The sequence below is a fragment of the Megalops cyprinoides genome, chromosome 18, assembly GCF_013368585.1.
Source record: "Megalops cyprinoides isolate fMegCyp1 chromosome 18, fMegCyp1.pri, whole genome shotgun sequence".
NCBI classification, from domain to species: Eukaryota; Metazoa; Chordata; class Actinopteri; order Elopiformes; family Megalopidae; genus Megalops; species Megalops cyprinoides.
The window spans coordinates 5,179,341-5,189,114 of NC_050600.1; the positions used below are offsets into that span (position 1 = coordinate 5,179,341).

General features: G+C 47.3%; 1 protein-coding gene across 1 annotated transcript; it reads right to left on the reverse strand.

Moving 5' to 3' along the window:
- Positions 1 to 1,065: 1,065 nt before the first annotated feature.
- plaa (phospholipase A2-activating protein) lies at positions 1,066 to 9,044 on the reverse strand. The gene is made up of 14 exons (XM_036551293.1): positions 8,807 to 9,044; positions 7,800 to 7,993; positions 7,093 to 7,193; positions 6,822 to 6,942; positions 6,162 to 6,329; positions 5,805 to 5,940; positions 5,268 to 5,437; positions 4,469 to 4,620; positions 3,905 to 4,124; positions 3,517 to 3,582; positions 3,058 to 3,129; positions 2,728 to 2,835; positions 1,998 to 2,165; positions 1,066 to 1,659 (listed from the first exon to the last, which is right to left on the reverse strand). The coding sequence occupies exons 1-14, from the start codon at positions 8,953 to 8,955 to the stop codon at positions 1,091 to 1,093; spliced, it is 2,394 nt and encodes a 797-aa protein (XP_036407186.1). The 5' UTR covers positions 8,956 to 9,044; the 3' UTR covers positions 1,066 to 1,090.
- Between the last annotated feature and the right edge of the window lie 730 nt (positions 9,045 to 9,774).

The following is a 9,774-nucleotide window of genomic DNA, read 5'->3' on the forward strand; positions in this document are numbered from 1 at the left end:
AGGACATTCTAGAACCTGTGAGAGGCCTGTTCTATCATTGGCTCGAGAGCGCTTGCAGCCTCCATGACGTCACTGGGTTCAGTGGCAAGTGGAGGACATCTCTATTTAAGCCATGACCTTCACTGGTAAGAAGGGTATCTGTCAGCGAGTCTGTTGTTTGGGAAGTACACAGCATCATCCGTAGCCAGTATTTCACCCACCTTTCTGTCTGCTGGACTTAAGCAATATCTACTGTAGGTGAGAAATATTAGAACCATCCCAGTTTTTGGAGACTGAGATGAGACGTGACCCCACCTGTCACCTGTCATGGAGGAGGACTGGAAGGACACAGACGGGTGTGGTCATTATTATCGAGAATGAACCGGTGAAAGTACTGCAAAACCAATGCAGCACAGCTCAGTCAAGTCAGAATGCTTCAACAACAGAGCACCATGCGGAAAAACTCTCCTGAGAAAACTTGCAGAAATTTTGACCTTACACTGACCGTTATCAATTGTACAGAGCAACAGTTTCACAATAAAGTGTGTATGTTTTGCGATTTCTCAGTGTACAGTTCACTTTAAATGTCTCTAATCCCAAAAAAATGTTGGTGTTGATGCATTAAATCATGTTGAACCTGCATGACCCACAATTAAATAATTATTAAAATTAAATAATGATCTATTACACCAATTTTACAGTAACTGTCTATCTGCCAAAATGAACTTGTGCCAATGCATTAGAGTGAGTTGATTGATTAGTGGAACCAGAATCACCTTATCAACGTGTGTAATTTGTGATTAGTGTGTGCATCAGTTTGTTAGCTAAATTCCTGCCTGCAACAGCAATGCAAAGTAAGTGAAAGTGCCTTAGAAATCTGGGGATAAAATCTGTTTTGACCAAACACAGATGAGGCAAACCATGAACTCGTATCTAAAAGCCACAGTGTATTATCACTGTGGTGTCAAGTCCATTTAGGGGTTCAGAATGACTACACAGCCACACAGGACTAATCGTTCAGTTTTTTTCCATTTTTATTGCAGAACATGCATCAAATTTTATTCATTAAATATAAACACTGTGTGGGAGAGGTAGGGGAATGGGTAGGAAATCACTGCAGTTCATTCAGAACCAGCCTACAGCACTCGCCCACCTTGGCCGGATCTGGCACCGACGAGTACTTGGCGATTTGGGACTTGACCCCTAGGGACTGGGCCAGGTCCTTAGCTGTGGATTCGCTGGCGATGGTAGTCCCCAGGGCCACCAGCAGGCGGAAGATGGCCTCCTTGTCCTGCACCACCTCCAGGATGGTGCTGGCCATGGACAGGCACTGGGCCTTACCCTCCAGGTCTGGGACACCGTGCAGGCTGCCAGCGTAGTTCAGCACTAGTGTGGCCAGGGCGATGTGGATGTTCTTGTTGCAGACGCTTTTCAGCTCTGTGGCCTGTGACATCACAGTCTCCCTCTGTGACATCAGCAGACTCCGCCCCAGTGGGCCGGAGAAGCAGTTGCATAGAGTCCTCAGGGCCAGCATCTGATTGGCTGGACGGCCCTGTGGCGCCATCAGGCTCAGCAAGTGATTGCAGAATTGGATGCCCTCTGTCTCGTTGCAGAGGCTCGCGTTGACCACTGGGTGGCGCACCGCTAGACGGAGGATGTCCAGCACAGGGAAGACTATATCTGGAATGCATTTGGAAGCAATGAGCAAGAGCCATGACATTCATCTATGATGGGTAACAACTTTGGGGTCATCCTACTTTTGACTGGCCTTCTTTTGGGAATGACCTACATAACAGACACACTGCATGAGCAGAGCTGTTTCTAGGGGGGACCAAAACTAGGGCACTAAAAATTCCAAAATAAAAAACAGGCTGCTGTACTTCACCCCAAACTAAATGTAGAAACATCGGGGCCGCTGGACAGCTAAAATAAAGGCAGTGTCCAGAGCGGTCCTAAACCCAGGACAGCTGGTCCCATGCACAGTCCTGTATTGCGGGGGTCTGAGGGGGAGACAGTACCTTCAGGCCAGTGGGTGGTCTTCCAGAGGATGGCGATCTGCTCCTCGGTGATCTGGTCCTTGGACCGCAGGTCACAGACACTCAGCAAGAGCCTCTCCAGCTTTGCCATCACATCTTCCGAAAGCTTCTTGTCCTCGGGGGCCCCGCCGTTCAGCTCCTTCAGCTTGGCTGCAGAGGGAGACGGGTCACATGACGTACCGTAGGCAATAATGCGCCGACTCAGGCTACAGTGATTCACAAAGGAACCCTAGTGTCACACTGGCAGCGTGTGTCACTGCAGACTGCCCCTTTTACATTACATTACATTACATGCATTTAGCAGATGCTCTTATCCAGAGCGACTTCCAGCACAATAGAACAGATGTGTATCCATTCAGTTTAAACAAGCAAGTGTCAGACCTCGCTGACAACACTCCCAGAACAGTAAATGTCAGCTTAACACTTTTCGAGCCCCCTAAGTTGTGCAATCTGACAGAAGCCAAGTAGACTATGATACAACAGTCACTAGAACACAGAATCCAAAATACATCACAATACTACAAATCAAATAAGTATCAAATACTAGAGGTATCAGGTGTTAGGGGGTGGGGACTGAAGTGAAACCGAGATGCAGTTTGAAGAGGTGGGTCTTTAGTCTGCCGCGTAAGATGAGCAGTGATTCTACTTTGCCCGCCATAAGTGCCCCTTCAAAACCAGTGCATGCAGATGGGCTTCGCTAAAGCCAAGTTACCTAATATCTGCGTGGCGTTGGCCTGCTCGAACGTGACGGCGTCCGTTTTGGGGAAGTAGATGTTGGTAGCAGGCTGTTGCAGGGCAGCCGATGAGTAGGCGCTTCCTCCTGGGGGGGGGGGGGAGCGAGAGTGACCCACCAAAGCACACGACATTCTTCCATTTTCCTAGTTTTGCAGTGCATCTTTCCCAATTGTCTGACCGGAGAGTGCAGCTGTGGCACAGACCTACAGGCCTGAAGGCAAGGCCATCTCCTCACAATCATCTGACTGTGGCACAGGGCTACAGGCCTCAAAGCAAAGCCGTCTCCTCACTGGCCAGGGGGTCTCACCTGTGAAAGGGTCTACTACTCCGACTGGGGCAGTGGCACTGGGCCCCGATCCAGGAATGTAACGACCAGAGCCTGAAAATTACGAGCAGGGAGAGTCAGAGGCCAGGGCTCACCCCTCACCGACACAGGCTTCTTTTCAGTGCATTTCCTGCACCTGTACAGCTCTGGTACAATAGGCACTAACATTCAACACCAATACACAAGCAATTTGGTTAAATGATCACTATATAAAGCTAATCTTCCTTAAATGTTGTCAAATCCTCTGATACATTTACTGAGCTAGCAACTGCACTTACTGAGCTAACTGGGTGCACTTGAATAGCCAATATATAAAATTTTCTTTCCAAGTGGATCCTTAATATTTTATGTTTTGAATGCACTCTCAAACTAAACAGCATGTGCTGTATACATGACATCGTACTTAACAAGTAAAGTCAAGCGTACAAATTCAGTGCATACCTGTAAACGGATCAGCCCCAAAACCTTCCGTACTGTCCGAGGCACCAGGGATGTACCGGCCTGAACCTGAGAAAACACAGGTAGACAGCGGCCATTACGAATGAACATTTGTACCATCTGTAGATGGCACTGCATTACATGAACTGAATGAACTGAACTCAATGTAGCGTCTGGAAGAATGCAGTTGGAAGGTACATGCTTTAAAACTGGAAGGTCAGGGGTAAGGGAGAGGAGACACAGGTGCTAGTTCAGGATCCAACATGCTGATTGTCTGTGTACAGTACCAGTGTACTGAGCTGACAATGGTATATTGGGCTGCATGCATACAAGTGTATGAGGACCTGCTTTGTAGATATACTGTACGACTCCGTAAACTTACTGCTCTTACCTGTGAAGGGATCAGAAGTGCCAGGCTGGGAGGGGCCCAGGGTGTGGCCTTTGGTGTTCTCAATGATGAAGTTGGCCACCTGGTCCAGGAACATGGGGCTCAGATCGTTCTTCTGGAGGAAGTTGTGCGCGGCCAGCCAGGGGTCGTCGCTGATGTTGTAAGGCAGCTTCATGGAGGGCCCCCCCTCGTTGACGTCAATGGTGAACACGAAGTCGTACTCCTGCAGAGAAAGTGGGTGACGGTGTAGCATAGTGGTAAGGAGCAGGGCTTGTAACCAAAAGGTTGCTGGTTCGATTCCCCCCTGGGGCACCTGTTGTTGGGCAAGGCACTTAACCCAGAATTACCTCACTACATAATCAACTGTATAAATGAGTAACATGTAAAAACCTGTAACCTAAGTAAATCGCCCTGGATAAGAGCGCCTGCTAAATGCCAATAACGTAATGTAACGGAACAAGCGCACCGCTGCACGTGTGAGCGCTAGGCTAACATAAAGCTCTCCTTAGGTACGGGAAGGCATGCACACAGAGGCTGTTGGGTGCCGGGTCTCGGCGCGGCCCGCACCTTTCCCTCGTACATGATCCTGCTGGAGGCCGACTGGGACGAGCCGCCCACCACGTCCCCGATCTTCACCCAGCGGCCGTCGCTCATGCTCCACTGGTAGGCCTCCACCTTCTGCCCTTCTTTGATGAGCCTGGTCTGGCCGTCGCGCCTGCCTGTGTGTGCACAGACACACCCCCGTCAGTCACTCAGAGGGGCAGCGCTGCACTGCACTGCAACTCCACACAATGCGCTTCACCTCCCATCTGTTATTACACACGTTTCACATGCACTTGGCATAAACTCATACTGCTACATTATTCAGTCCTTGAATTAAGCCCTAATGGGCTGAACGCAACTGAATGAAGGGTAATGGAGAACTAAAACACTACAGACAACCGTCTTCAGTGGGCTGCTCACAGAGGCACGTGACACAGCAAATGGGAGAGGAAAGCACAGATCGCAGAGTTCTCAAATCCATTCGGCTTCTCTGTGAGCACATACATCATAAAAGCTCAAAAGGCAGAAAAAAAAAGAACAGGGGCTTCAATACCAACACTGTCTCCGGCCGTGTCAGTGGGGTAGACAGAGGGGCACTACCTGGCTCGTTTAGTAATGTCTGGCCGTGTTTGTGGGGGAGATAGAGGGGCACTACCTGGCTCGTTTAGTAATGTGTGGCCGTGTTTGTGGGGGAGATAGAGGGGCACCACCTGGCTCGTTTAGTAATGTCTGGCCGTGTTTGTGGGGGAGATAGAGGGGCACCACCTGGCTCGTTCGATACTGTCTCTGGCTGTGCCAGTGAGAGAGACAGAGGGAACCATACCTGGCTCGTCTAGGTGTTCCCGTCCCGGGAGATCCTCCACCTTGATATCGCCCAAGTCTCCGGTCTTGGGGTCGATGGTGGCCTTGGAGAGCTCATCCTCGAAGGCCTGCAGGTCCTCAGTGCTGGCCACACGCTCATCCGACTCAGTGAACACCCTGATTATCCCATCGCTGTGCCGCAAATGTCATAAACGCAATCACAATCAGACTTACAGTACACACCAGGAGCATCTATGGGAGGCTGTGCCACTGCAATTAACAGGCAAACGGAAGCACAAAAAATACCCACCCATTTACAGAGAGCACGGACCTTCAATTATTTCTGTTAGTAACAACGAATCAGCAGGACTAACTGAAAGGGTGTGCTGAGCTATTTGTTTTGATAGCCCAGTCTGATAAATCTGCATGGACCTGGAGTAACTGACTTTTGGAATGCCATGTCTCTGCATTACACAGCACTGCACTCATTGCTCATACATCTTGAGCAATGAGTGCAGAAAACACCTGAAATGTAAGGATGCATCATAACTGGTCTTACCTGGCTCCCACCACTATGTCCCCATTGGGCAGCACGCAACAGCACCACACCGATTGGGCAGGAAGACGGATGGTCTGAGCACATTCCCCCTTCTTCCATATTCGTACCGTCCGGTCCTCTCCCGTGCTCACAAAGTCTGGAGGGACGGAGGAGGGAGGGGCATCAACAGCATGAGAGACCTGACCACTCCATCATTCCACCATGTCAACCACCTCCAATCTATACTCTTTATATATACTATATATTTATATAATTTATATAATCTATACTGACAAGCGCACTGTCATAGCTTAACACAGTCACTCTGACTGCTAATAATAAGCAGTACATTGCTAATTTGCTAATAATGAGGGGTACCTTGGCCATTGGGGAAGACAGCGAGGCTGTAGATGTAGTTGGTGTGGCCGTGGTAGACCTGGACACAGTCCCCGGTCACCGTCCACCTCCTGATGCTGGCGTCGTTGCTGCAGGAGAAGAACTCCACATCGTTGATGACCGCCAGGCCCCTGACGCAGTCCTCATGTCCTGCAACATGTGCACAGCAGTCAGTGTGCCGTTTGCTTTGAAACATCCTGCCCCCTGAGCGGAAATTTCCACTGTAACTGTTAACCAACACATTCAGCGCTTCTCACCACACGCATTATACTTGGACTAAGAATGCTTCTGAGCTGTGTAGTTAAAAACCTCCAGACTATTATTTAACACACTAATCCATCATGAACTTATGGGGTACAATGGAAACATTTATTTTCCTTTTTTCCCCACAAAAAAAGCTGCTCTCAATAAGGGAAAATGGAAAAATCTTTCTCCTTCTGCCTTGTAAGTTGAGCAAAACAGGATGTAACTCAGCTTTCACTCTACAATGCCCTGCGTCCTTACATGGAAAAAAAACAAACCCTTACACTGGACCTTTCACACACATCACTACCAAGTTGAGCAACACCGCCGCCAAGTGGCCACCTTGAAAATAAAAATAATAAAATCGAGCAAGCGAGTTCACATCAACAACTGACTCACCAGTGAAAGTCCTCTCGCAACGTCCCGCTTTCCACAGCTTGATCGTTTTGTCAGCTGACCCTGTCAGCATAAGGCCTTGCTCAGGCAGGATGACCACTGCCCACACGGCGGCTGTGTGTCCCTATGGCACAGAGAGACATAAGTGCCCTCATTCAGGGTCCACGCCAACTGCCTGAATGCTTTCAATCCACAATGAGCTTATCACGCGTTCAGGCAAACGCGCAGAACCTCAGCAGAACGTGTCTTTGCCTACGCAGGCGCGGGTGTGTACCTGTAAAGTCATCATGCACTTGTCGTTGAGCCACACTTTTGCTGTAGTGTCCCAAGATCCACTCAAAAGAGTTCCAAATTTCCCAGCAGAGAGGGTGCATACTGTGAACATGGGACGGCAATGCTGTTAAGACACAGGTTCCACCAACTATGATAAGCAACACAGAGCGCAGATCCACCTTTATGAATGTGCATTCTCAAAACGCAATGAACTTGGCAACGACAAAAAAACATGAGTCATGTTGAGGGTACATAAATCCTGCATTATCCCAAAATAACTGAAAATTAAAAGCAAGTACTTTGCCTTTACTTGTTACCGATTCTGGTAACAAGTAAAGGCAAAGTAAGCTGGAATCATACAGTACTACGGTGTGCCTTTTAGAATTATTGGTTAAGTGAAGCGTTTAAGCAATCTGCTCATTCATTCAAAACTAATGTAGATACTCAAGTTACTATTTCATTATTTATCAGCTTGGCAGATGCTCTCTCATCACTTTTTTTTACATGTTTATGTTGCTGGATTTTTACTGCAGCAGTCCACGATAAGTAACTGTCTCTGAGGTACGCCAGCAGCGTCCCACCTTGGGGACCAAACCAGCGGCCTCTGGGTCCCGGGCTGAGCTGTTTAATGGCTACGCCACAGGGCTGCGAACCCCACTGCGCACGGTTTCAGTGCTGTCTGTGAGAGAAGCTGCAGAGATGCAGTACCTGTGTTTTTGTGGCCCTTCAGAACATACATGGGGTCGGGCCTGTCCAATGAAAACACGCAGATGTTGTGGTCGTTTCCGCCTGTGGCTATTAGTCCGCGAGGGTGCATGTCGTTGGGGGCTATGACACACACGCAGGACACGAAATTGGTGTGCCCGTTCATACAGTGCATTTCTGTAAAGCCCCTGTTTGGACTAAGCACACAGAGAGAGAAACAAGGTTACATGCATTCAGTGATCATTGATTATTGGCAGAACGTGTGAAAAACAAAAGAAGCTCCTCTGGCTACATGATATTTTAGGATGCCATACTTTACTGTCTATTAACTTATATATCATAACTTTATTCAAAGAGACAGAGTAATATCCCTAGAAATATTTCCGATGTGAAGTGAAAAGATTCCTGACACATCTGTATTTTTTGTTGAACACGTCTATGAAGTTCTCTGTTTGTGCTCCTGTGTGGGTGAAAACAGCCTCCATCTGGTTTTGGAAGGTTTTAACTACAAACCAGGTTAGGAAGAACAATAGACAGCAGGAGTAAACAGCTCCGACAAAAGTCTAAGATACGATCATTTCACAAACCGACTCACCGGGTGACGTGCTGCACACAGAAGTAAAATCGGACTGGGTGTGATTTTCAAACAGGTTAAATATTTGCAGCATTGTAGCCGGCTCTCAAGCCCTCGTTATAGCTGTCTCAACTGCAGTATTGCAACTGGTCAGCCACTTAGATCTCTATAGATAATGTTACAAGGCAGCCAATGCTCGCTCGCTAACGGAATTCGCAGCGACTGAGAACAGCTAACGTTAGCTAACTTAGCTAGCTAATTCCGTGGACCACAGCAAACTTCCATATTAGCTCTATCACTGAGACTCGTGGTTTTCCTTTGGAGCACATGGCAAAGCACACATTGAAAAACCTGAATTTCAGAAAAATCTAGCTATGTGGCAAGTTAACTTCTAACGACGCTGTTAGCTGTAGAGACACCACACCTGTCAATTTACCTTGAATTTGGTACCCAGACTCTACCCGTTCTGTCCCTAGATACCGACACAAAGGCTCCGTCGGGGTAAACAGCGGCCGCAAGTCCCCTTACATCCATTTCATGCCCAGGGATGGAGCAGCTTAGCCTATAGGTATTAGGAGATGCCATTTTTTGGAATTCAGCAGCCCAATATTAAAAATTACAACAATATTTTCTCAGTACAAGCACCCAAACAAGGAACTGACACAGCAACAACACAGCGGCGGAAGGAGGATGCGATGCCGGTGTAATGCATGATGGGACAGACAGCGAATTAATTATTAATAAGAAACATAAAATAAATATCATGTAATGTATTCATTTTCAATGATTTATTTATAACATCATTTTAATTCTAATATAAATTATTTTCACTGTATATGTAATTACACAACTGAAACACTTTCGTTAAATCAGTCGCGCAGGGTCGGCCATATTGGGAGGGTCATGTTAACGTAGTTGCCATCAGTAAGAACAGTCCAATGAAAGAAACGGACACGACTTTTCTCTTTGGCTTTGCTATGCTGGACATCTACCATCCACATTACTAAAACGTTAACCGATTTTGTTATGAGCCTATTTTATTCTTATTTTCGTTCATATAACCCGAGTGACTCTGACGATGATTTTTCCTGGTTAAATGGGTAACGTTAGGTATCTAACTCGCTCAGCACAGGTAGCACACTTCAACAAAGCAGCGAACTAATTAAAATCCTTACGTGCTAAAGTTAAGCCTTTTTAATCAAATCATCTAAAGTGAAGTTATGTTATTGCACTCGACATCATATATAACCTGGAACGTAACAACGCAAACACAGGGCTTTGAACCATACTCTTGTAACAAGAAATGCGAGCCTGGCTTTTCTGTCAGTTTGTAGTGAATGAAAATATGTTCGTTCACTTCACTAACGTTACAATAAATCGACAGGATCAGAGTCACTGACGATA